This window comes from Siniperca chuatsi, linkage group LG3 (assembly GCF_020085105.1).
Source record: "Siniperca chuatsi isolate FFG_IHB_CAS linkage group LG3, ASM2008510v1, whole genome shotgun sequence".
Classification (NCBI taxonomy): Eukaryota; Metazoa; Chordata; class Actinopteri; order Centrarchiformes; family Sinipercidae; genus Siniperca; species Siniperca chuatsi.
The window spans coordinates 25,999,596-26,025,013 of record NC_058044.1 but is presented as its reverse complement, the minus strand read 5'-3'; the positions used below and the strand labels follow the sequence as shown (position 1 = coordinate 26,025,013).

Below are 25,418 nucleotides of genomic sequence, written 5' to 3'. Positions count from 1 at the left end.
TTGCTTTGGATCTGAATAAACCTCCACTAAAGGCCTCCTCCACCGGCATTAAATGTCCAAGCCTTTCTTAAAACAGAAAAAGAAACCCATGAATCAAAGTGTCATCAAACCAGTCCATGGGATTTACCACACTAGTTACCAGACTATTTGCAAATGGTCAAAGTCAGGAAAACTAAAGGTGGTGTGGCCCTCTCCTATATATTTAATGTGTAGTGACCAAGACAGAACACATGGTACAGATGAAAACATTACATTCAGTAATGGGCACAGTGTGAAACAAAATTATATTGCTTTTACTGAGAGACATCATCCACCACCCTCTTGTAGTAATGCATGTAAGTTATTACACAATGACACACGCACAAATGCACTCAGATACACATTATACTGTAGGTGCAGCATTCACACATACACTCACACCCACATGCGCCGTCAGTTGTGCATAACCGTGAAAGTGAGCCAGCTGTTGTCTGTTTCACTGTGCCTTTACAGTAGGACCAAAAACTCTTTTTCTTTTCTAAACACGTCAGGGGATCACCAAAGTCAGTATGATTCATTGTCTGGGAATCATGAATGTTTGTACAAATTTTCATGGCAATCCATCCAATAGTTAGTGGAGATATTTCTGCCTGGACTAAATTGGTGGAGCGACTGACCGACCAACAGAGACAAAGCGACATTGCCATCCCTAGAGCCAGTGCTGCTAGCATGGTTAAGAATCTTGTTGATTTATACAAAAAGCACATATGGTTTACTATATGGTTGGACGAAGGCACAAGATATGGCTGGGTCAGAGTATGCAGATGATCAGGAACAATGATAACAGTTTCTGTTTTGTCAGAATGTATTAACTTAAAAGAAAATCCTATGATATCAGTACAGCCACTACATTATGTAAATTATGTCAGTCACATTCACATCTTAATATTACTTCCAGTTCATTAAACAAAGACTTGTATGAATATTTTCAAAGATAAGAAAGTTTGTTTGATTCTGTTTTATAGCTTCTCTTCTCAGAATTTTAGATAATATTTGAGTTTAAAAACCATGTCAGCCCAATGTGCCCCTGGTGGCTGCTAATCAAATAATAAGCAATCATGAGATAAAATTTATAAAATATGAATTTTTATCAGAAGAATCCAGCAAGAATACGTTGTTCATTACAATGAATGCACGGTCTAAACAAGTTTGAAGGTTTTTAAAGATATTTGAACCACTCTGGTGGATGAAAGTGCTGACAGCAGTGGCAATAATTTCATCATTTGTTTTGAATTTGCTCAAATATGATCATTCATAACTTTTAAAGAATTAAAACACAATAGAAACAAGCCTTTTGATCCCATTTTTTAATTATTTAAACCAAGTTACAGCTGTGTTTGCTGGTTTGTTGTATCATCTTTCAGTATACCACTTGCCTAAACTACATGCCCTCTAGTGTAACAGACTGTTGTGTGATTACACAATGTGCTAGGAGGTGCTGTGGCCAATAGTAGAGAAATGTTACAGTAGTTGTTGAGCTAAAGGAGACATCTACAACATTACTAATGATTAGCTATTTCATTGTCACATTTTCATTTGACAATTATCAAAGATAAAAGCCAGTTATTTAAACTGGTATATGTAGAAAAAGAGAAAATTTTTCTTGTTTTGTGTTTGGGTGTCGTGGTCGAATTATACCTCTTGCATTTACTGTCACACACTGGAATGATTTGATTGCTGCCAGACGTCTGTCCTCAGTTGATCTGATGGTGTTGTCCACCTCATAAATACTGAGCGGCATTGAAAGTTGAGTGTCTGCCAACTGTCATAAATATAAATGTCTAATTACAACTAAATGTCACATTAATGTTTTGCTCCACAAGGGATATTTGCAGAAGAAGCCATATTAATCATATAAACCAAGGATACAGAATCTCCAAGCTGATTCAGTCATCTCTCAGCACGTAGCATTGTGTGTAGTATATGGTATATACATATCTCTTCAGTGATGTGTTGAGTTGAGGGAATGAACTGTGAATTCAGTCACCTCCTGAGACAAATGTTACAGAAAACAGAATAAGAAAAAGAGTACAGTAATGAGACATTATAGAGATGACTGAAAGAGAACAAATAGGGTGTTTTCACCTCAGGCATGTATTTGTCTGCTTTTATTGTCAAACATATCAGTTTGCCTATGTAATAAGGCAGAACCCAACTGTGCACTTTTATGTAATTCGCAGAAGGCTGTTCATAGCTTCAGGGCTAACACATGCTACATTACAGAACATCAGTGACATAGTGCTGTGTTAACTCAGCATGTGCACTCACCGAGGCTTAACAAGAAAGAACGCAAATGATCACAGACACAGGCTGTGGTTGGAATATTGTCTTGTTGTCCCTCATTACACCACAGTAAATATGTAAATGCAGACACATTTCAGGCTGTACATTTGTTTGTATTTGTCACAAAAAAGTGTCTACAAAAATAGTTTTTGTTTTTAAAAATAATATATATGTAGTTTTTTCAATTACTGAGCACAATTATTTGCATGTATTGCACAACCATAAAGTTGGGGGGCACACCAAAGACACATTTTAAAAAGAATGGTCAAAATTGATGTGGCAGAGGCCAAGATATTCTGACTTTTATTCCCCAGGTTGAGTCAAGCTTTAAAGACACTTCCCATAATGCAACTTGATACCATCTTTTGTTAGACGCTCCCTGCTTGCCCACATTTTTCAAGCCAGTTTGTAACGCAGACTTTTGTATTATAAATTTGCAGTCTCTAAGTAGAGATAACCCTGATGACATCATTGGGGTCATTTTCTCAGACTTGACAAAGCTCTTCCATAGCCATAAAAGACATTATACAATTTTTTTTCACAGGCTGAGTAGTACTTCTCATGACAAGTAAACTGGTCTTTATATGTAAATTTGGCAGAGAGCCCCTTTAAACCATGAAATCATATATTCTGATGTAAAAGGAAAAAAGGTGGGTATATTGCACAGATACAACTGCACCCTGGAGAAAACCCAACACATGACAGGTCTACCTGTCCTCTCTTTGAGCAAGGTCACCGACTGCTGAGCTGTTTTCATTTTCTTGTCCTTTATTTCCCTTTGCCCTTGTTGTTTGTCTCTTTGTCTCTGTCACTTTGAAACGTTATGTTCTGTGTTGGCCCTGCTCCTTAAAGATAGCCATCAGTAGCTGGGAAACTGAAATTGCATCTAATGTTTATTATGTTGACAACTACAAGAAATAAATTAGGAAATTGAATAGTGTGAGTTTTTGAAAGACGTCAGTGTGCATATTAGCACCGTACAGCAAATGAATCAGGTAGATGAATACTTTGAGCTTGACTTCTAAATTGAATGACGTGATATGTTTTTCAATAAGATCTGTTTTCTGTTTGTCTGCTGCATGAAAATGGATTGGATTCTTTCCAAACAGACAACACGCTCTCTCTCCCTCTCTCTTGTCTCTTCCTCTCTCCTGCTCTTTCCATTTCTTCCAACTTTGCCTTTGCTCTCTCCATCCTTGTGTTATCCAGAGACATTTATCTTGTTCATGTTGAGATTACAACTCAACAGCGTTGCATGATTAATGTAGAGAAAGAAAAGAGAATGGTCTCTGCACAATCTCCTCCCCCTCTTCATCTATCCAGAAATTGGTTTCAAATTAAATGCTATCCCCACTTGATACCTGCAGGTGTCATGGCCCGTAGCTGTATGGCATTTGCATTATGTTTTGTGTAGTAGTATAAAGCTTATTCTTTTCATTTTTCCCAAATCCAAGCCCACCTTGGATCCCATAGTCTTTGGATCTCACTGAGAGCCTCCCCAGAGAAACACTTCACAGCTTGAATCCTTTGCTTATCTGGTACCTGGTGGCTCACCAGGACCCAGGGGCTTTCATTCTTTATTCTTCTCTTTTTGAATTCCAAGGGCAGGTGTATGGTAGGGCTGTATTCATTCACATGCATTACTTGGGTAAATAGAGTGATATGCCTCTGCACATGAGATCCGTGGTTTACCATGAGATCTGAGGCATTTACTGTCAGAAAAAAGGTACTATATGTGGAGGTGGCACCATGCTGGGATCAGATCACAACAGTGATTCAGAGAGGGCTGCTGCGTGTATTTTTTTCTAGAAGCCTCGTCATTTATCTGTAAAAACACTCAAATTCCAGACATAAGGCTGATTAACATTTCTGTCACTATATTTCACATTAAATCCATATTTTGATACTTTACAAGTCTCCTATTTACTGAATATGTCATTAGAAAAACATCTCACAGGTGCCTCAAGCACATGGAAGCAGGCTTTAGAAGAGCTTGTTCAATTATTAATTTGTCATTATTATATTCATACTTGGCTTGGCCTTTTTGTATAATTTATGTAATTTTCCAATGGCACACTTTAAGTAGTTTATGAAAGTAAACATTTAGCTACTACAATTCTGAAGCAAAATATATTGCATTATTATTTGTTATCAAAGCATGCTAAAAATTTCCAGGTAAATCTCAGAAGGCCAATTTGTAATTGAAAATCGTGATGCAAAAAACTGCCTTTATATTACCTTGTGCCTATCCTCGAGAGTTCAGTTGGGCAAAAATGTGATTATCCCTGAATGTACTACTGAACGTTTACAATGTTACATCTTTAATGAAAGAGGACGTTCATGCCTGCAACGGTGTGAGGAAAGAAATCTTACCAATTTATGAGATGAACATTATTAAGGACGTTTTGGTTGGACCCTGACTCCATGAACCATGTGACCGAGGCTGGTGCAGATCCTGGCAGGAGTCTTGAGTCTTGTGCTAGAAGATGGAGCTGGGGTGACTGTGGGTGCCTACGAGAAGAGCAAGACAGAGAATAGACCGGAGTGAAAGGTCCCAATGAATCTGGCTCAGTCTCATCACTGAACTGCAGTAAACTTCCAAAACAACATAACCGTACAGCAACACCACAACTGCAGCAACTGCAGCCTCAAAAATCATCTTAGATTTGTTTAAAAACATCTCTTACACTCAAAACAAAAATTATCAAAATAAACTATAAGCTACAAAGAGATAGTTGAGAAAACAGTCTCATAACAAGGAGCTTCCGATTATCTTAATCTGCAGATGGAGTTAACCCAGTTGTCATCGAATCATCCTTTTTTATGAGCACTTTAAAGTTGTAAAACAAAAGATTTTCATGAAATCAAACCCCATGTTAGATAGTATTTTTTTATATTGGCCAGCATGATTTAACAATAGCCATTCAAAGTATTTACTTTCTGAGTGTTCATGACAGCCACCTCATGTATATCTTTATGAAAAACTAAATAATAAAAACTAAATACTATGTGGTGCAGTAAATGTGAATGTAGAGTCTGTTTTCCCCACAACACTCTGTCTGCAGGAACAGGAACACACTGATCAACAGAAACGAATCCCCGCTGCCTGCGTCTGTGCTGGTTTGAGGGCAACACAAACAGCAGGGTCTGCAAGGTAACAAGAGAAACCAGATTTTCACTGTTGGGTCCATGGAGCCAGCCCCGGGCTTCAGCTGGCCTTTGAGATAGATTTTTGTGGACAAAGATGCTCTTTTGGAGAAACGGTCATGCTGTGTGTGTCTGTTCCTGCTTCCTTTGTTGTGTCAGCTCTGAAAACAGCCCTCTACCCACAGCAGTCAAGACATTTGGCTCTGGTCAGTGGGCATCTCGGCCTTTCATTATGAGCAAAGTACACACATACACACACACAGCACAAAGCCTAATTTTCTCCGTTGAAAATTTACAATATAATCGTGGACCAAAATCAACATCTGCTAATTGCTGTTAAAATTGCCTTTGTCAGTTAATCCATAAAGGTCTCCCACCACAGTAACATTTGAATGCCTCAGTCAAATGTCAGCCTCACAATTCTCATTCTAATGCATTTAATGACAAATTGCTTAATGCTTAATGCATGAGTGAACTGAAGTCTCACATTAATATATTGAAGCACTGGAAACATCTATACTGACATAAACCTGTCAACAAAGTATATCATTCGTGCCAGTAAACACCAGTTAGACAGCTGTTGATGCTGTTTGATTTTGCCATCCCAGGTGAGCCAAAAGGTGAATTGTGACAACTGCATATAGTGCACTCATGCACTGGCGTTCCATTTCTCTTTCCTCAGTCAAAAACCACTATACCATCATAATCCTCCTTTATATTCTTGTTATATAACGATCTTCTTCAAACTTTTCCTACTTTCCAGCTCTACTATAAATATCGAGCTGCCGAGCTGAAAAAATAAATCGCCTGCATAGAGTCAAGGATTATGTCAGAGCACAAATTATTGGTACTTTTCCATCTCCCACTCTTGAAATTATAGGTTTAAGATGTTCTTGCTGCAACGACCAGGTTATTTAGCCACCGCTTTTGTCTTTCTTTCCCCATTCCACCGGCATCCGTCTCCTCTCAGCTGATCCCTCTTCTTTCCTCGCTTCTCTGTACACAAAGCAATGACCCCAGGGAATAAATCTGTAAGTGAAGGTTTGCTTTGAAAATTAACGTCTCTTATTGAATCAAATGAGGCATGGACTCAGGGAGGGAGGAAGGAAAAGGTCAGCAGACTGAGAACATTTAATGACTATTGAATTTACCACCACCACTCTCTCTCTTTCACACACACATTCACACCTGCAAGACAGCAGATGTTTCAATCAGGAGAAATTCCCCAATATGAATATGTCTGTAAAGATATATATATAAAAGCAATAGAGTTTTTTACAATTGTTAACTCACATTTCTCTGTAAGTGTTCACTTCATCAAAACTCTTCACACTGTTCTTTTTACTGACATGCAGCTCATGCACTTATACACCAGAAAACTTCATACACATCTCAGGATCAACTCTGGTACCTGAACACTGACAACATTTGTCTGGCAATAGTAACACTTAAATAATGACCATAAAAATCACTAACAACAGGTAGCATTGCAATTGGTGTCACTATTGTCTTTGCAAAAGTATATTTTAATTATGTATTTTATTTATTTATTTAGCATAAACCAAGATTCCATTACAACAAAAATTAGGTAAGTTTTTTTATTGTATAGATTGTGCTACCTACAGTATACAGTATGTCACAGAGTAATTCCAAGTGCACAAAATGAAACTAAAGTAATTCCAGTAATATAATACAAAACTCTAAATATTCACTATCCAGACTTGTATATGATAGCTACAGATATAGAAATACAACAGTGCTAGGCGATTCTGCCTTCTGCATTTGGCCATAAGTTTTCATCCACATCACACCTTCTGTCCTCTCTTGCAATTCACCTGGGAAAGAATCTTTTTGCATGTCTGATCCATCCCTGGCAATCTTCTGCAGATATGTGCAGACATCCAGCATTCATTGTGTCCAAGAGGGATATCTGATCATGTCATAAACTTTCCACCTCCATGACGATAACATTTCCCCTACGGGGTTGAGGAATGGAGAGTAAGGTGGATGGAAAAGTGACACCATCCTGGGATGGGCTGTAAACCACTCTGTAACTGGAAGAGATAGTGAAACGCCAGTCATCCCATACAATTACAAAATGTTCTGGATTTTGCCTCACTTGCCGGCAGTTTTGACAATAGTATGTCAATGTGCAAAATGGAGTGTAAATAGACAGAGGTTTGATGGTGGTTGAGTTTGAGTGAGAAAACAGGTCATGAATTTTGAAAGATGTGGTCAATTAATGCATTTAGTGTGAAAAGTGATCCACAGTTTAGTCCACATTGACTTCTGCTGTGCTGAACTCGTATAGAGAAATGTGAGTGACTGTAAAAAAAAAACTGCAATAATATCAATAAATAAATGTACTTATGTGATTTTTCCACTGGGATTGGACAGGTCAGGTGTTAACTGGTAAAAAGTGGGATATTTACAACTCCTGTTGTAGTGTAGTAGAAAGTGGAACTATTGATTTCTTGTGAGATCATAAATAGAGCAGCTGCTGTTTTTCAGTTTTTTTGTTTTTTTGTCTATACAGGATTATGATCCGTTTTAGCTGAATGCATTTACAAACAATTTTAGTGTGTGAATATACCGTAGAAGAGGATTTTTTTCCCAGTGTGTTCTAAGCTGTGACAGGACAGGACTGGAGACGAGGAGTTCTGAACATGTGTTGATACTGTTCCGTGTCTTTTGCACTAATGATAACACTTAAGTCTTGCAGCCGCTGTAAACAATATTTTTTCATTAATAATGGATCTAATGATTACTTGTATGCGAAAGGGGTCGCTCATAGTGATGAACCCACAGAGAATTATCTCGTGACTCTGCAGTTCCTCTCAGCTCTACGGAGCGTTTTTGTGTCTTTCAGCTCATTCATGGCCATTCATTCATTCAGGATTTTAGAAATACCGAGGTCCAAAAACTGAGCTTCCTAGAAAAATTTCCCTGATCCAAATATTTGCATTTTAAGACGTTTTGAGAGCAAAAAGTGGATAACCATAGCTTTAAAACAATGCCAGTGGGCAGTGATGGTGAGAATCAGGTTAAATGTTGCAATGAATGATCCACACTACAATCTGGAAATACAGAAGTGGCTAAAATGATCACGAAACATCTGAAAATGAAGGTTGACAATGTTTAATTAAAGTGTTCAAGGGAAATTTACACTACAGACACTATCTACTCTTTGTTCTCCTTCTCCCTCTGTATTCACTGCCTGTCCCTTTCTCTGACTCCTCACTTGTCTCTCCTGCCAAAGTGTATTAAAATTATTATTAATATTTGAATTGTGTATCAAACTGTACAGAAACGTAAGCAAAACGTATAATATATTTATACAATAATAATATATTATTACACTATAATTATGTTAGATGGGTCCAAGATCTCTGATGGGTCAGTGGTTTCATTCCACAGCATATTCTGTCCCTACACATTTGCTGGGATACAACAGAGAGAGGAACTTAACTTCACATTGTCCTGAAATCTAATGAAATTACCACGATATCTGTAAATACCAATAATGTGCTCTGTGCACTGTAAGTAAGACAGTCAGTAAGCAAAATACATTTCCCAACCTCAAAAAGCATTAAGAGGAGGAGCCACGACCACATACAGGCCATACTTTGACATTTAAATAGCACAATGTAACATAAGGCCAGGTTGACCTTATAGCCAGCAATATCCATTTCACTTCCAATGTTTTGCTTATCTACCTTGACTAAAACTTTACCATGACCTTTACTACATGATTTCATCAGCCATTACCTAAAGTTTTCTTGCTTAAATCTTACTCCACTATAACCTTTTTGATTATCTGAACTTGACCACTAACAAAAGTTTTCATGACAAATGTGAAAATTCTTTATCTAATCAGTGTTATTGTCACGTAATCCATTTGTGAGAAACATAACCGTCACACAACAATAAAACTGAATTTCAGTATTTGAGCTGCTTCTTGCTGCTTCCATGTCAAAGAAGTAAAAGTAAATTCACTTACACTGAAATCATTTGTTGAATATTGCTAGATATGTATGCTAAATGTAGTACTGAGGAAGCAACATTTGGTATACCAGGAATATATGGATGAATCGATAGATAAATAAAGTAAATAAATAACAGTCTAAATTTAAATCTTAGAAATTTCCATGGGGAATTATTTGAATATCTGTCCCCCGTCTGTCTGTATGTGCTGCACTCCACTGTGGTTTTAAAACTGTTTTGCACAACATGGTTTGCAGTCACTGTACACTGGGTGGTAATCACAGTTTAGGACAGAGAAATTCAAAAAGGAGAAGTATAGTTACAGTAAACTTGTCTGCTGATGTGAATTGAGTGATTCTCTTCAACTCCAGTGAAGCTAAGTGTAAGGCAGAAGGACAAGTTACTGGCAGCACTGCACATGATATTACACATGCTATTAGTGACACATCAACCATATCCATTTCCCATTAAAAAAGTATTGCCTTTCCATGCCAGTAAGTCTTAAAATAGAAATCTTATAGCTGAAAGACTGACACAGAGTCTGGAGAGAAAGCATGAGGAAAGAGAACATACAGTAGCACAATGCAATTAAAATGATGGTAATGGTAGTGGTAATAATATTAATATTAAAAGTAATTATAGTAATAATAATGATAGCAATAATAATAATAAGACTAATAATAATTGTAGCAGCGGGTGATGAGCAGGAACATGGGGGAAGTAGATGGCCTGCAATCATTAGTTTTCAATCAGGGTAAAAGGGTGCTATGAGCTCTTTAAGATATGATGGTGCCTGACCATTAAGTGCTTTGTAGGTGAGGAGAAGGATTTTAAATTCTATTCTGGATTTTACAGGGAGCCAGTGCAGAGAAGATAATATTGGAGAAATATGATCTCTTTTCCTAGGTGTGTGCACGTGCCGCAGCATTCTGGATCAACTGGAGAGTCTTAAGGGACTTATTCGGGCAGCCTGATAATAAGGAATTGCAATAATCCAGTTTAGAAGTAACAAATGCATGGACTAGTTTTTCTGCATCATTCTGAGACAGGATGTGTCTGATTTTTGCAACGTTACATAGGTGAAAGAAGGCAGTCCTTGAAGTTTGTTTCATGTGAGAGTTGAAGGATAAATCCTGATCAAAGATAACTCTGAGGTTCCTTACGGTGGTGCTGGAGGCCAGGGCAATGCCTTCTAGTGCAACTATATCTTTAGATAATGATCCTATTAATAATAGCACATTGCATAAGAATGACTATGTAATAGTAAAGTAATGTATTATGTGCTCAACTTTAATCACTTGAAGATTATCATCCAAAGCATATTTTTATTGTTGAACCAAGCTTAAACATCTTATGTATGTTGTATTTTAATTTCTTGAAATTAGCCACTCAGGTTTTATATAATGAACTTACTTGACAGAATATGGCCATTTTTTAGCTCTTCAAAAATTGACATTATCATATCACTTGCCTTTTGGCAAAAAAAATAAAATCAATTTCACTCTAACATTTCAGGCTGGAAACTGCATCAAAGATGTCAGAAGTTGAAAGTCACCACTGCAGACAGACTGAAAAATGGAACTGATCATTCCGTACTCGAAATGAGGACAAGGGAACCTGCACACTGTGGACATAAATAAAACTCCTTGTTGCAGGTATGCAAAAATAGATCTCTTTTATTTTTTAAACCATGCCCTAAAATTAGCACAGACATTTCAATCATAGGATCTTCCTTCTTTCCCATGCATTCCTTGCATGCCTAGATAGCATCGCTAGGAAGTCAGCTGTATGGAACAAAATACCTGGACAGCAACTGCATAGCTAACAACAGGTAACTTGAGGCTAAAAGAGTCAGTAAGAGAAGCAGAAGGTGATGGATGAAACACTAACAAATATGTGAAAAATGAAAGTACAAGATAGATGAGACAAATATTGTGGTCCAAAATATAAAGTGTTATAGGTGTACAGAATCCCTATGATAGGGATATGTTATGATGCCTGGTACTCCAGGGAGGCCTCTGGCCCCTGCTGACCCGTGCTGATGAAGCAGGGATGGCTGGTCCAACAACATGTCGAACATGAGCCCTGCTCTGACAGGATGAGCCCAGTCCAGTACCTGGACATCTGGCACATTTAGACTAGACGTGGCTCATAGTACAGAGACTAGCTCTTTTTTTTTTGTCTTCTGGGATGTGTTCATCTTTTTCAAAGGCCCAGGTAGGACTGGCACAGACAGAGACAGATGAAAGAGGCAGGGAAGAGACAGACGTTGACTTTAAAATTATCAACAAATCTGCATCTGCAGTGTCATATAACAAGTCATATAGGCCTAACATCATATATCTGCAAAAACATCAATTACTATTTGTTACAATTGTAAGTGACATAAAGTCCATATAATGCTCATTTAACTCTGCCAGATTTGTAGATGTCCCAAAGATTTTAGTCTGGATTCAACACAAACCAAATAAGTCATATGGGTTTGTCATTTGTATCTTTACATTCATTCAGTGGTGGAAAGTAATTAAGTACATTTACATTTACTCACTTTTGAGGTACTTCTGTATTTACATTTTATGCTACTTTATACTTCTACTTTATATACTACTACTACTTTAATATTGTACTTTTTACTCTACTGCAATTATCTGACAGCTATAATTACTAGTTACTTTCAGATTAAGATTTTACATTAAAAAACATATGATAAGCTTATAAAATACAATGCATTTCCAAAGATTAAACCAGTGGCTCCCAACTTTTTGGCTTGTGAACCCTCACAACAACAGTGTCTGGTTGGGCCCCTTTGTCACATTTCAGATGTCTATGAGCTGTTCGACCAAAGAGACATTTCCCCTCAAACCTTTTCAGATGGTTTCATTTTAATAATTGTTCAAGGCCCAAGGTGATAAAATTATCCAATATTTCATACCATAAAAAACAGAGTGGAAAAAAGCCCAAAAAATAAAAATAGATTTGTGTATCAGAACTTAGTTTTTTCCTCTTTCATGCCCCATAAACCATCTCACAACCCCTCGGTTTTATCTTGTGATCCTTTGGGGGCTGACACCTAGGTTGGGAACCACTGGACTAAACTATCAAACCATATGAAGTAGTTTAAACTAGCTCCACATCGACCAGTTACAGCAGTAAAATGCTACTTATGCATTGATGCATCAGTATTAACAATCTAATAATTCAATATACATACTGTATATAATAATATATCAGTTGCAGAGGCCATCTTTCTGCAGAACAAGTACTTTTAATACTTTAAGTACATTTAGCTGATAATTCTTCTGTACTTTTACTTAAGTAGGATTTTGTCTTCAAGACTTGTAATGGAGTATTTTACATTGTAATGATCTGAGTAAATGATGCGAGTACACCGCCACTGCTGCATTCACTGAAGTTCTGTTTATTTTGTATATAATGTCCATCTCTCCTACTTTTTCACAACCCAATATATTTATGGAAAGAATATTAAACTCTTATAGCTCATCTGGTTTGTGCAATGTGGCAAGTAAAAGGGAAATTTTAATTAAAAATAAATTGCACGGGAAAATAAGTGCACTTTTTTTTCCTTTATCAGTAAAAATAGTTGGTATATCTGCAGCCATTAAATATGCATCACATTTTTAAAAACATTTTTTTGCTTTACCACGAAGCTACTGCAAAATGTAGGCAAACTGCAATTTAAATAACAGGCGCTGCAACTACTCCCAGCACTGTTGAAAATACCATGAAATAGTGGTTAGAAAATTTTGAAATGCTGAAAGTTTCATTAGTGAGGAGCACATTCGAGCCAAGCTAGACTCTAAGTTAATGTGATGTCTGCTCCTGTTGTTCCCTGCAGTTAAATTAGCACAAGTAATAAGATGACTGAAGCCTGTTTATTGCAATCACTTGTTCTTAATGACTGTGTTTGTTCATGGTCAGTGATTGAATATATCCTTTATTTCATTATGACTCTCCCTAGCTCCCACAGAACAACACAACCTGCTGATAAAACACCTGATATCTCAATCTGTTTGTTTCTTCCTTTCTTTTTCACTTTCTTGCTTTCTTTCACTCTGTCTGTGCTCTGTGTCTCACTGCTCACATACCCCACCGCAGTCAACTTCTCTCTTTCCACCTAATGGAAGCCAAAAGGAGACAAAATGATGCCGTCATCAAACATGGTTTATGTAACAGTCATGCTGCTGTGGGCTGTTTGCTGTGCCACAGCTTCCCACTGACCCAGTGTCTCTCTCTCCTTCTTGACTTCCCACTCCAGAGACTCTCGCTGGCAGACACATATTTGTGCAGGCTCACAACCAAACCAATGCCCAACACTCACTCTCCATTCTATCCCTTTGTGAGCTATGATTTGTTAAAGAGCGTTTTACTTAATCATAACCCAACAGCCATGAAAGAAAGTATCATTCATCTTCATGTCTGGGGTGTTGTTTGAATACAATGAATCCCAATTATTTATTTGTTGTCTGATGATGTAGATCAGTGTTGCATAGTAAAATGCCACATGAATAATAAGAAAATGTATTTTAGTAATTAAACTAATTTGATTTGATCTCATTTTAAGGCACACATAAATGCAAAAAAAAAAAAAGGAAGCAAAACATTTACAGAGGCAAGTCAATTCATATTTTTTTAAATAATTAATTCATATTCATTCATTTGTTCATGAGGTCACTCACTAACATTTCAACATTGTTCATTCATTGAGCATGAGTTGGTGTTTGTGTGCATGCACGCACAAAGGGATGCTGCAGGTGTGTCAGAAGCTGAGACAGATGTGACAGTTTCAACTGTTACCTGGCAAAACCTCAGAGCCTTTGGTTGGTGTTGACCTTTTGAATTCAGGTTAGTCTGCTGTCCTTACTGGACTGTGGCTCTATTAAAAGCAGATCTCTGACAGACTTTTTTTGCTTGTTAAAGCAGAAACCTGTTATGTGGAGGTGCAGTAAACAGAGATGTAACACAACTAAGGATGAGGGGGAAAGAGGGAAGTATAGGAGCTGAAAAAGATCAAGAGAGTTTCATATGGCCCAGTTTATGGTGCCTCACCACACCACCTGTATTATCTGATCAAAGCGCAGCTTCTTCTTTAGGAAGTCAGGGCTGGACTTACTTAGCTGAATTACACTTTGAATTAATTTGGAAGGCAGCTTGTAGGACTCTAAAAAGGTTATCAGGTTGGGTGCTAACAAAGTATTAAAATTATTAGATATAATGTTAGCATTGAACAGTGGTGGAAGAAGCTAAAGTAGCCGCAGGGTAGAAATGCTCTGTTACAAGTAAAAATGGACTCAAAATTTTACTTAACTAAAAGTACCAAAGTATTACCATCAAAATATACTATAAGCACTCATTATGCAGAATGATTCATTTCAGAATAATATATTCTATATTATTTGATTATAAGTAGACTATCGATGCATTAATGTGTACATCCTTTTAATGTTGCAGCTGGTAAAGGAGAGGCTACTTTTAACTACTTTATGTACTGCTTGGTAGCTTGTGAACTCCAAGGACTAGCCAGTTTAAAAACTCTGTATCTCCACAAGCCTGGAAATATGGATGACTGAACAAATGAATCTTGGTCAGGAAAGAGTACACAAGGCTCTCTCAGTCTCTAAGGAACGACACTCAATACAAATGTGTTAGAGTTCTTTGACTAGGGAAAATTTCACAATGTCCAAATTAAAATCCATTCAATTTTCAGATGATTAAAATTAATTTCTGTCTTGGAGTGATTGATGGTTTTCAAATCCTTTTTTAAATAACAGTTGTGATTAGATTCCTCTTGGCAGGTAAATAATGAAGAATTTTTGTGACAGTTTTCTGTTTTAAAACTACTCTGAAAAACAAGTCCATTATTCATCCTCTCTCTCTCAGTCTCTCTCGCACTTCGATTCAATTAAATTCAGTTTCAGTTGAATGAAATTTATTGACATTGAAGTTCTAAAACAATATTGTCAAGGCGGGGGAGTACAATATAATGTCTTTCTGTGTGACTGTCTGTCTGTCTCACTTTCCCCTCTCTTTCTCCCAGTTTAATATAGTTTAACTGAATTCAGTACAGTTATTGTGGTGTATTGGCATGAATGCTGTATAAACAATTTTGTCTAGGCAACCAGTTCAGCAGATCAATAATAAAAAGCTTGCCCTCATTCTGTCTCCTACTAAATTCAATTAGCTTAGCTGGCATGAATATGTGATGAATAATATCAATCGCTAATTCATAAAGTGTGTGTGTGTGTGTGTGAGAGAGAGAGAGAGAGTGTGTGTGTGTGTGTGAATTACTCATGATGTGGGGACATAAATCTATTTACACAGTCACGTTGTTGGGATTCGTGTTCCTTTTGGAGACAAAATGCAAGTTAGGGTAAGGTTAAGGTTACGGTAAGTCTCTAGGAAATGAATGTAAGTCAGTGAAATGTCCTCTGAAGTCGTGTGTGTGTGTGTGTGTGTGTGTGTGTGTGTGTGTGTACTTTCATGGATTATTTAAGTGCATTATCTACATAGTGTGTCTCACTGTAACGTCTTTAAGTCCAGTACTGGAGAACTTTTTTATGTGTCACACATATTACAAATGTTCAGAAATCTTTACAACAACTACATGGATGGTACAACCAATTAATATCTAGTAACATGAATGCCTTAAATATACAGTCTATGATATGTACATAGTCTGATAAGGTTGGAGACAGGAATTAGTATAACAATGCTCTATGATCGATGACCTTTGTTTTCATTGTCATGTATTCATTAAAATACAATAACACAAAAAAGGAGGTCTCCTTCAATAAGAATATGTATATATGTATAATATATGTTAAACAAAATAGTATAAGAATAATAAAACAAATAAATAAAAACCATAACAGAAAATACAGTATGCAGGTTTGACATACAAAAGTAATATTTAAAACATTATTTTTTTAAAGGTATGTTCTTTCTGTTTTCAAAAGAAATTTGAGGTCTACTAAGAATAAATCAAGCGTCAGCATGATTAGTATTATATCAGCGTAAGCATTTCTATAGTAACGTATTATATTACAAGTTCCAATTTTTTCAGTGTTACATTCTTTAAAAAGATGAATAACAGTTTCTCTTTTAAGAAAAATACACAAATATCAGACAAGTCAGTAAATTTTGCTGATTGAGAGTTGCAAGAATATCTATTATGAAGAATCTTGATGTGAACTCTTCTTTTGTTAGGAATACAGATTTGTGGGAATTTACTAAGCTTTATTCCAATCCACAGAGAGAAAGAAAATTACCCCTTTAATTAGTCTGTTGTTACAAAAATTACTAAACGGACTCCCACCTCCCATGAAAAACTCCAGGAAATCCCTTGGAACTTCTGCTGTATAACGGACCGCCCATCATATTGTAGCGTCCATAAGGATGTGAGCAGCATCCAGTCATGTAAAACGCGTGGAGGGTTTCTATTTGCTCAGAGTTTTTCAGCTTTCGTTGCCAGGTAACCGCGCAGCGCGGCATTTCAGGAATTGTAGTTCAAAAAAGTTCGTATACAATTTGCTAATAACACAGGGGCAGAGACAAGAAACTACACATCCCAGCATGCATGTCTTAAGGAAGTGTCCTCCCATTTTGAGCACCTGACTGTGGTACTCCAGTGAGCAACAACAACAGAAACATTTGTAGCGTTGTCCCGGTACGTGTTTGCCTAGCTAGTATTATTTCAGCGCTTTTTTCTGTCGTTGGTAGTGTATAGTTAAAGTGTATATTTTTGAAATGAAGCTGCAATGTTTAGTCGTTGCTCTGTGCTTCGGCGTGGGTGTAATGGCTGGGAAATACTCTCGTGAATTGAACGACCCCAAGCCGAGTGGCAGTGATGGACAGACGGTGGAGTTCAGGATAGCGAAGCTCAACCAGGTGTGGGAGAAGGCTAAAAGGGTACGTATATGAAACAAACTACTGTATAATATATACGGTTAACGTGAATCTGTAGCAAACAGTTGTCGGTAGTAGCACAACCGCACTGACACAAATAACGTTAGCCTAGCTGTTGGTCAGTGAAGTCAACCAAGTACAGTCTTCGTTTGGCTACTGCAGTTTTCTCGGTACAGTAAGTTACAGTCGGAATATTCAGTAGCCTAAATGAAGATACAGCTGTAACATTCTCTGTTTAATTAAATAAGCAGAAGATGATACACTCCTATCCACAAATGCAGGTGTTCAAGTGAACAAGCATAGTTTAGTTAGTCTTTGTTCATTGGGATGGGCGTGAGGGATTAACAATCAAGAAACTGGGGAATCAAGATGGGTACTGGTGGGTTCTTGTGGAAATGTTTGTGTGTGTAATATAATTCTGCTCTTTGGAAGTAACCACCATTTACATCCCTTGAACAAGTTAATTATCTACCCAGTCACCCCTGTAGTCATGTCCTCTGTTGTCCACAGTAGAAGACTGAAGTACTCTAACTAATGTTATAATAATTACAACCAACTGCAAAATGAAACAGCAAATAAGTTAATCAGAGAGCCTTTTGTAGGTTAATGCAGTTGCTCAGTCAGACCAATTTGTCACTTTGAGAACATGGGCACATACACACACACACACACACACACACACACAGTGAGGTCAGGTGCAGACCAGTGTGAGCTTCAATGCAAGTCCATCAAAATGAATCAAGTCGCACAACACTTCTCCAGTATGCCGTGCTTTATTTACTAAACACTTCAGCTATCCTTCCTTCATCAGAGTGGTGTTTCCTGAAGTTGTTTACTGCTCAGTCAGACCAGTCAGAGCTGACTGTCCATGGTGACCTGCCTTATTATCAGACCAGTGCAGACTATGATCTTGAAATCTGTCATAATGGTCAAATGGGGATTAGAATTGGGCTTTAAACTGTAGTATGTTTCCAGCTCCACCTAAATAAAAATGTTTTAGGAACTGAGATTTTACATTTTCATTAATCAAATAACCTAATCCAGCTGTCATACAGTGTGTTTTCTCTGTCACTGTTTCAGTCTACCTTTGCTGTCAAAACTTTCCTGCTCAAACTTTCTCCCTCCTTCTGTCTGACTAATGTTATGTTGTTTCTCATTTTGGTTTTGATAGATGCAGTTGTCCCCAGTGCGGCAGGCTGAGCTGCACAGTGACCTTAAGATCCAGGAGAAAGATGAGCTACAGTGGAAAAAGGCGAAGGTGGAGGGGCTGGATGAAAACGGGGAGAAAGAGGCCCAGCTCCGACGTAACTTCAACGGTGAGACAGTCTCTGCCCGCTGGTGCAGTCAGGGATAGGTTGAACCATGTCCTCACTCTGCCCTAAATATTCAGTCACCGACCTTAGCAATGCCACTGATAAATGTTGGCTTGAATTATGTCAACAGAAATACTTATTGTTATTCAGCAAATAGCAAAAATGGCATCAAATATAAAGCAGCTTCCAAGCTGAAAAGATTTTCCAGACACTTGATTTCTTTTTGTGTTTCACCAACAGAATGTTACAGAATCTAAATCCTTAGTGATTTTGTTTATAAAATATACTCAAGGTGGTTTTCATGGATATGACTAAATTACATAGTGAAAAAAGTAAAAAGCACTGACCAGCTCTACTTTTTAGGAATCAGAATCTCTTTAGGCAATGAGAAAGTGATGCTGATGTCTTTGCTGTTTTTAATAACCTTGTGTCTTGCACATTGTATTTAGAGGCTTCGGTCTGTCTGTGATTAAAGGTTAAGGCAGTGTAGATTCTGTCACGTGTGAAAGGTCATTACTGTTGCCATTTGATCAGTTGAGACAACAGATAGAGGTGAGTTTTATTTTAGTCCAGACATACAATATGTGAATTTTCATCAAAATAAAAGAGATTGAGGATATAGCTAATGATAGGGCAAGTTCATTTTTTAGAGTTTATGAACTAAAATGGCATTGGCATTTCATGGTAAGGGTTGAATAATGCTGGAACCTATTATGATCACATATTTCAAATACTAACGCCAAGGAACACATTGTTTTGGATATGATTATTTATGTAATAAACTCTGCCCTTTGGCTGATAGAATAACTAATGTGTTACTTTACACTGCATCAGCCACGTCCCAGAAGAAATATAATTACTCATCCCTATCAAAGTTAGACTGTTGCTAATGCCTCTTTACAAAATCTCCATTTGAAATGAAGACTGTAGCTGTACCATATGTTAAAAGCATGCACATTTCATTATGTGCAGTGTTAGCATATACATTTAGCATGTCAAAGGTATGCGTATATATGAAACATTGGCAAAGAAATATTATAATAATGTCATAATGGACCTCACGGTCATTAGAGGAGTAAAATATCCCCTAATTCTTTGCACCTATTGGTCCTGTAGAAAGCCGTCAGGGCTCATTTTGTAAACAATATGATGGTTAATGAAGCGGGATTAATGGCACCAAGCATCGACAAATTCAGCTGTCTATAAATTTGTGGCAATTTTATGATAAAATATATCTTTATTTTTGCAAACCAGCTAAATTCGAATTAGTGTCACACATGAATGTGAGAGTATGCTGTGCATGTTGCATTCTTTATACTAAATGGCATGCGCCAATTATGTGTAGTATTCAGTACTTGGACAGTGAAGAATGTATTAACAATTCAGACACAGCTACTGTCCCTGCAGTTTGCTCTAAGAAGCTAAAAGGACAGGTCTGGCATATTTTGACAATCAAATGCTTAATGGTTGTGGTGTATGAGGGTGTGAAGGCATCTTCACATCAGTACCTGCAGGCAATGATCCAGGCAGCGTTACACACCAGTCTGTTTAGCATTCTGCAACTAGCAGCCAGTGGACACTTCCCTCCCTGTGGCAGCTTGGGTAGGAGTCCACCTACTCTGGATTCCTCTCCTTCCTCACTTCCCAGTGGTGGAGTGACCTTCCAGCTCCAGGCAGAGCAGCATAGTAAGTCTCTGCTCCGGTGTAGTCCCTCATTCGTCCAGGAGTGTTCCATCGTAGAAAAGCTTTCAGTCGTAGTCATCTGGACACTGTTTTCAGAATCAGGACTGATTAGCATATGATTGGCTTGACCATGGTGTTAATACACTGTGGTAAACAGTTGGCAAGTTGAATCTCAGACCACCATTTCTGTTTAATATATATACCGAGGGACAAATTTAGACACTTTGTTGTAAATTGGTTGATCTGTGAATGTAAGCTTATTTTACTGTTTGCACTCATTGTAGATCACTTTGGTCAAGAGCCTCAGCTGAACTCATAAAATGTTAAGTATATGAGCATTGCATCCTGTTTATGAGGATTTTAATGCTCGCTGCATGTGGACACTCTCCTAATGAAGTGTCAGTAGTTAATAAGTGACACTGATGGGTTACTAACAGGTTGAGATAGTGCTGAATCAGCTGCTGCAGTAACAGTTTACTAGAGCAGAATAATGAGGGCAGAGCTTCTTCAGAGCCAAGTCCAACTTTGTAATGTTATGTAGCTGTATTGTTAAAACAGGACAAAACTGCTAAAATATTGTGCTGCTCAGTATTTTTTGCACATAACTGACAATGTTAAACAAATGAATCATAGAGATACCAAATATGTGGCAACATCATCACTTATCTGTCCTGGAAAACTAGTGTGCCTGAATTTGTGTCCCGGCCAATTTTGAATGCATTTAAAGTCATTTTTAAATGCACAGTATGTAATTTTCTGCCACTAGTCTCTCACATCAAAGCAATAACAAAAGACGTACTTTGATGATGTCATGAAGGAGTGTGGGATCGTGGGAGTTGTTGTCTTCACCACCATTGCCTTCACTGCAGTTAGCTTATCCCGGTTAGGATTCCTTAAGTTAAGGAGGTTTTTACCGGGAGCTGAATTATCTGCATAGGTCTCCTCCTCTCTAAAACAAATGGACCAGGTCAATAAAACCGGTAAAACACAGAATAAAGCAGTTTCATGGTAAAAATCAGTGTTTCTCTGACAATGTTTGGATATGATACCATTGACAGGAGATCAAACGAAACTTCCGGTTCCTTGATTCAAATTACGGAATTTTCTGGGTTTGAAAATTGTTGGAAACATTTGGGATTATGTAAGTACACAACTCAACAAAATATATAACATAGGTCTAGTCATTTTTAGACATTTTAATACAGAAAAGTTCCATATTATACCTTTTTTAAATCTTTTGTCTTCCTTTGTTTTCCTTGTATGTCCAGGCCTCCTGCGAAGTTTTGGGTTGAGTAAGGTGTTCTGTTAAGTGAGGGAGTGGGAGGGTAAATGAGCATTTCCCTCCTCTCTCACTCTCATCTTTAAATGTGTTTCAGGTTAGGAGCAGCACGACAAAAAGCACATGGATATCACCCACTGTGTGCTATTTATGTCAAGAAAACAGTGATGTTGGTTTGTTTTGATAAGCTCTCATACTCCCCGACTCTAAACCTTGTTTCTTGTCCTGCTCAGCTTATTTTCAGCAGCTGATTCATTAGAGATGCTACTGCCTTTGTCGGCCTCTGAGATTTTTGATGTGAAAATGTTTTAGAGTCTTGTTTAAATGATGAATATACAGTATACATATCTTAGTCACTTTAGATTGTCTTGCATATCAAACAGCTTCCTCTCATGACAGCCTCAGTTGTTGCTCCTTACAGGCTTAGGTCAGGATCATTTATCGGCGCATTAGTAAAAAGTCTGTGTGTTATGTTATGCAGTGGTCCTGGCCAAGTATGGAATGGATGGGAAAAGAGACACTCGACCACTGGAGAGCAACTACCTGAAGGACCACGACACCAAAGAGGGTGACATATTTGATGATCCCAAGCTGGACAAACTCTGGAATAAGGTGTGTATGTGTGCACAGGAAGGATGAAGAAAATATTCAAATATATTTGGGAAATGGTGCCTTGTTTTATGCCCTCTTTTTTTGTTGTGTCATTGTGGAACTTTTATGGCTCCCTGTTGCTGCTGGTGGATGAAAATCTACCACGGCTATTGGATAAAATAAAGACCTGAACCTCAAATCAGCAAATAAAGAATTGTCACCCAATTTCACATAAAAAAGATCAGGTGCACCAAATGTTTTACAAGGTCACAAGCTTTTGAGGTTACAGTTACAAGGTTCTCACCCAGGAGCACCAATAGTCTTTAAATGCAGCTTTTACATTTGACACAGTAACTGCACTCTTGTGCCTAAAAACCCATTATTTTCTAAAGCGTGTGCTTTGGCAACTTTGTGACAGAAAATAGAGAAATGTTTTACTCTAGCTCTATCATAATTTCCCAAATTACACAAAAGTCTGAAGTTGTGTAAGTACCATAGCAGAAAATTTCTATTGTGACAATTTTTTTGTAAGTACAAATTTATTTGCTTAATGCAGTTGAAAACAATAACAACTTGACATTTCCCATCTGCTGTATATTCCGTTTGTATTCTATGTAAAATGGTGCTATTGTGTTCTTGTGTCTAGACAGTCGATTGAGTTTATAGATTTTCAAATGTGTATATAATATAGGCATTGCCCTATTTCATGCCACATAAACCTTCTAGTCAAGGAATTGTACTGTACCAAGCAGTGAAGCTACCTGTCATTCTTCTCCATCCAAAATAAGTCTATTACTCTCCTGTTACTTTTGAGACAAACTCCTTTCTGTCTCCAATGACTGTTCCCCCATCAGGCCAAGAGCTCAGGGAAGTTCTCCAATGAGGAGTTGCTGAGCCTGAAGAGGGAGTTCCAGCATCACAAGGACAAGATCCACGAGTACAACATCCTCATGGATACCATCAGCAGGACTGAGGGTGAGCTATGTGAATCACTCCCTTTGTTCTGCTGCCAAGCAGAGGTGTCACACCAGTTTTATTGGTATTGGCCAAGTTTATGAGCCTTTAAGCCCTGGCCTCCTCTATACTATTCACCGCTGTTTTTATATACAAGCATAATTATGGTTCTGATCCCAGGTTTGCTCCTAAGCCCATACCAGAATAACTTCCAAGTTTAAAATTTACATATTCAAATTTTACTGAGACATAAGGCCAGATTTATATTTTTTATCTGTTGGGCAGCTTCCACAATAAATTAATGCAAAGAAATAAACCTTCTCACCCTCTTTTACCAATTCTGCTGTTGCTAAGGTCAGTCATCCAAAAATCAGTACCAAATCTTAAGTGCTCTCTGTCTCTCTGTTCAGTCTTGTGGTCATGTGCGTAGGTGGAAGGTATCACACTGCACATGTTGCCACCCACCACTCTGTGCTCTATCAGTGCTTGTCACATCACATCAAGCTGTGAGTTTTAAACCGAGCTGACGGGCCCCACTGTGTTTCAGATAGATGCAGGGAGGACAGGCACACGTCCTTCAGACGTGACTGACACTTTGCAGCTGTTTCGTGCCAGAACTTTTCCACTCAACAGCGCTATGTTTCTGCCCAACAAGCCGGGGGTGTCTTTCTGCTTGTCTGATGCATTTAAATATTGAGCCAATCACATGTTGCCTCGAGGGGAGTCCCCGTGCACCTCCACAACACCACCACCTCCATCCACGCATGCTTTTACTGCCTGTCTTCCCCAGTCTTCATTTTGTCTCGGTTTAGCCTTTTTTTCTTTCGATCCAAATGTCAACTGTTATCATTGAGTCAGTATGGCGCTGTCCAGTTGGCTTTTGTCTGGTTTTTACCTCCTCACCTTTTTCTTGGGTGAGACAGGCAGGTATTTCATAACCACACTGGTACATTAACCAGGAAGAGTAGGCGCATAAGCTACTCAAGGTTCTTATGAAAATATAAATGTGATATATGAAGAAAAAGCCAGTCCCGTGAACTGGCGTAAAATTTTTACAAGTTATCTTATAGCTACTACTAAATTCTCCATATTAAATGCTGTTTTTCTGTCTCTTTTATTGCTTTAATTTCCTTCTTCTTTTTGTCTTCTTTTCTTCTTTCTATTCTTCATGGTTTCTTGTTTCATCCCTCACTCATTTCCTCTACTCTCCTCTTCTGCCCTCACTCCCATCTAAACCACCCACCCAACCCCGTCGGCTTTTGACTCTTAACCTGCCCCATCACCTCCTCTCCTCCCCTTCTTTCCCTCCGTCTGTTCTCCTCAACAGAAATACACAAGAATGTGATCTCTCCCCTGGAGGGCGACGCCAAAGAGCACGTGCTGCACCAGAAGCACACGGACCTAAAGCAGAAAATGAGAGACCTCAACCAGGGCTTCGAGCGCCTCCGTAAGCTCAGCCACGAGGGCTTCACTGAAGATAGCGGTGAGAGAAAGAAAACACACACTCACACAGCTTGTCTCTTTCTGCGTCTCAGTCTCACTCCGCATTTATCTCATCAACTTAATCACTGGGATTTGTAATCATAATAACACGCTCACTCTGCCATATCACAGTTGGTGAGCATTGATATGCTAATGGTTAAGTTAAGTGTTTTGGGCTTTTAGCTTCAAATTGAATATGTCCCTAAAATGGAAAGGATGTGAAAAAGAAGTATTTGAAAGAGGTTATTTAAAGAAGCTGCATCCATCTAGTGAAGTAAACCAGCTTGTCCTTGTGCTATTTAACTCGGAGAAAACATTCATTACTCTTTACGAAGTAATGAATGTTACAAATGTTCAGTCTTTATCGCTCATATTCTGCTGCTTTTGGTCGAGTACTGCAGAGTTTGTGTGGGGTCTCAGTTGTGCAGGTTTCAGTGGGAGTCTGTTGGGGAGTACAGACGAAGGTGATGTTCCTGCTGCTGATTCATACCGACTCCTTTACTTCCTCTCTCCTAATTCCCCTCCAGGTTGTTTCTCAAACACTTGTTCTTATCCTCCCCTCACAACAGTCTTAATCTCCTCATCCCTGTTTTCTCCGTCTGGTTTTGTTATACGTGCAGTTTTGTAGTACTTATAGAGTTGTGGAGTAAAGAGAAATCTGTGACAGCACCTGAAGCTGAGATGTGAATGCAAGCAGTTTTCTTCTCTTTTATATTGTGTGTGTGTGATTAAGTAACTAG

At 38.1% G+C, this 25,418-nt stretch overlaps 2 protein-coding genes across 2 annotated transcripts in view; both read left to right on the top strand.

Annotated features, from left to right (window-relative positions):
* The window catches only part of LOC122873373, a 190,639-nt gene extending 179,531 nt beyond the window's left edge, over nucleotides 1-11,108 (top strand). Inside the window, exon 8 of the mRNA XM_044190013.1 lies at nucleotides 10,969-11,108. The gene's annotated coding sequence lies outside the window, so the exon portion shown is untranslated. The remainder of the gene's footprint in view (nucleotides 1-10,968) is intronic.
* A 5,957-nt stretch (nucleotides 11,109-17,065) lies between these two features.
* Nucleotides 17,066-25,418, top strand: part of lrpap1 (low density lipoprotein receptor-related protein associated protein 1) — a 12,559-nt gene continuing 4,206 nt past the window's right edge. The window contains exons 1-5 of the mRNA XM_044190533.1: nucleotides 17,066-17,379; nucleotides 18,548-18,692; nucleotides 22,133-22,263; nucleotides 23,097-23,217; nucleotides 24,524-24,679. Of these exons, the coding sequence (XP_044046468.1) occupies nucleotides 17,218-17,379; nucleotides 18,548-18,692; nucleotides 22,133-22,263; nucleotides 23,097-23,217; nucleotides 24,524-24,679 (715 nt within the window). The 5' untranslated portion in view covers nucleotides 17,066-17,217. The remainder of the gene's footprint in view (nucleotides 17,380-18,547; nucleotides 18,693-22,132; nucleotides 22,264-23,096; nucleotides 23,218-24,523; nucleotides 24,680-25,418) is intronic.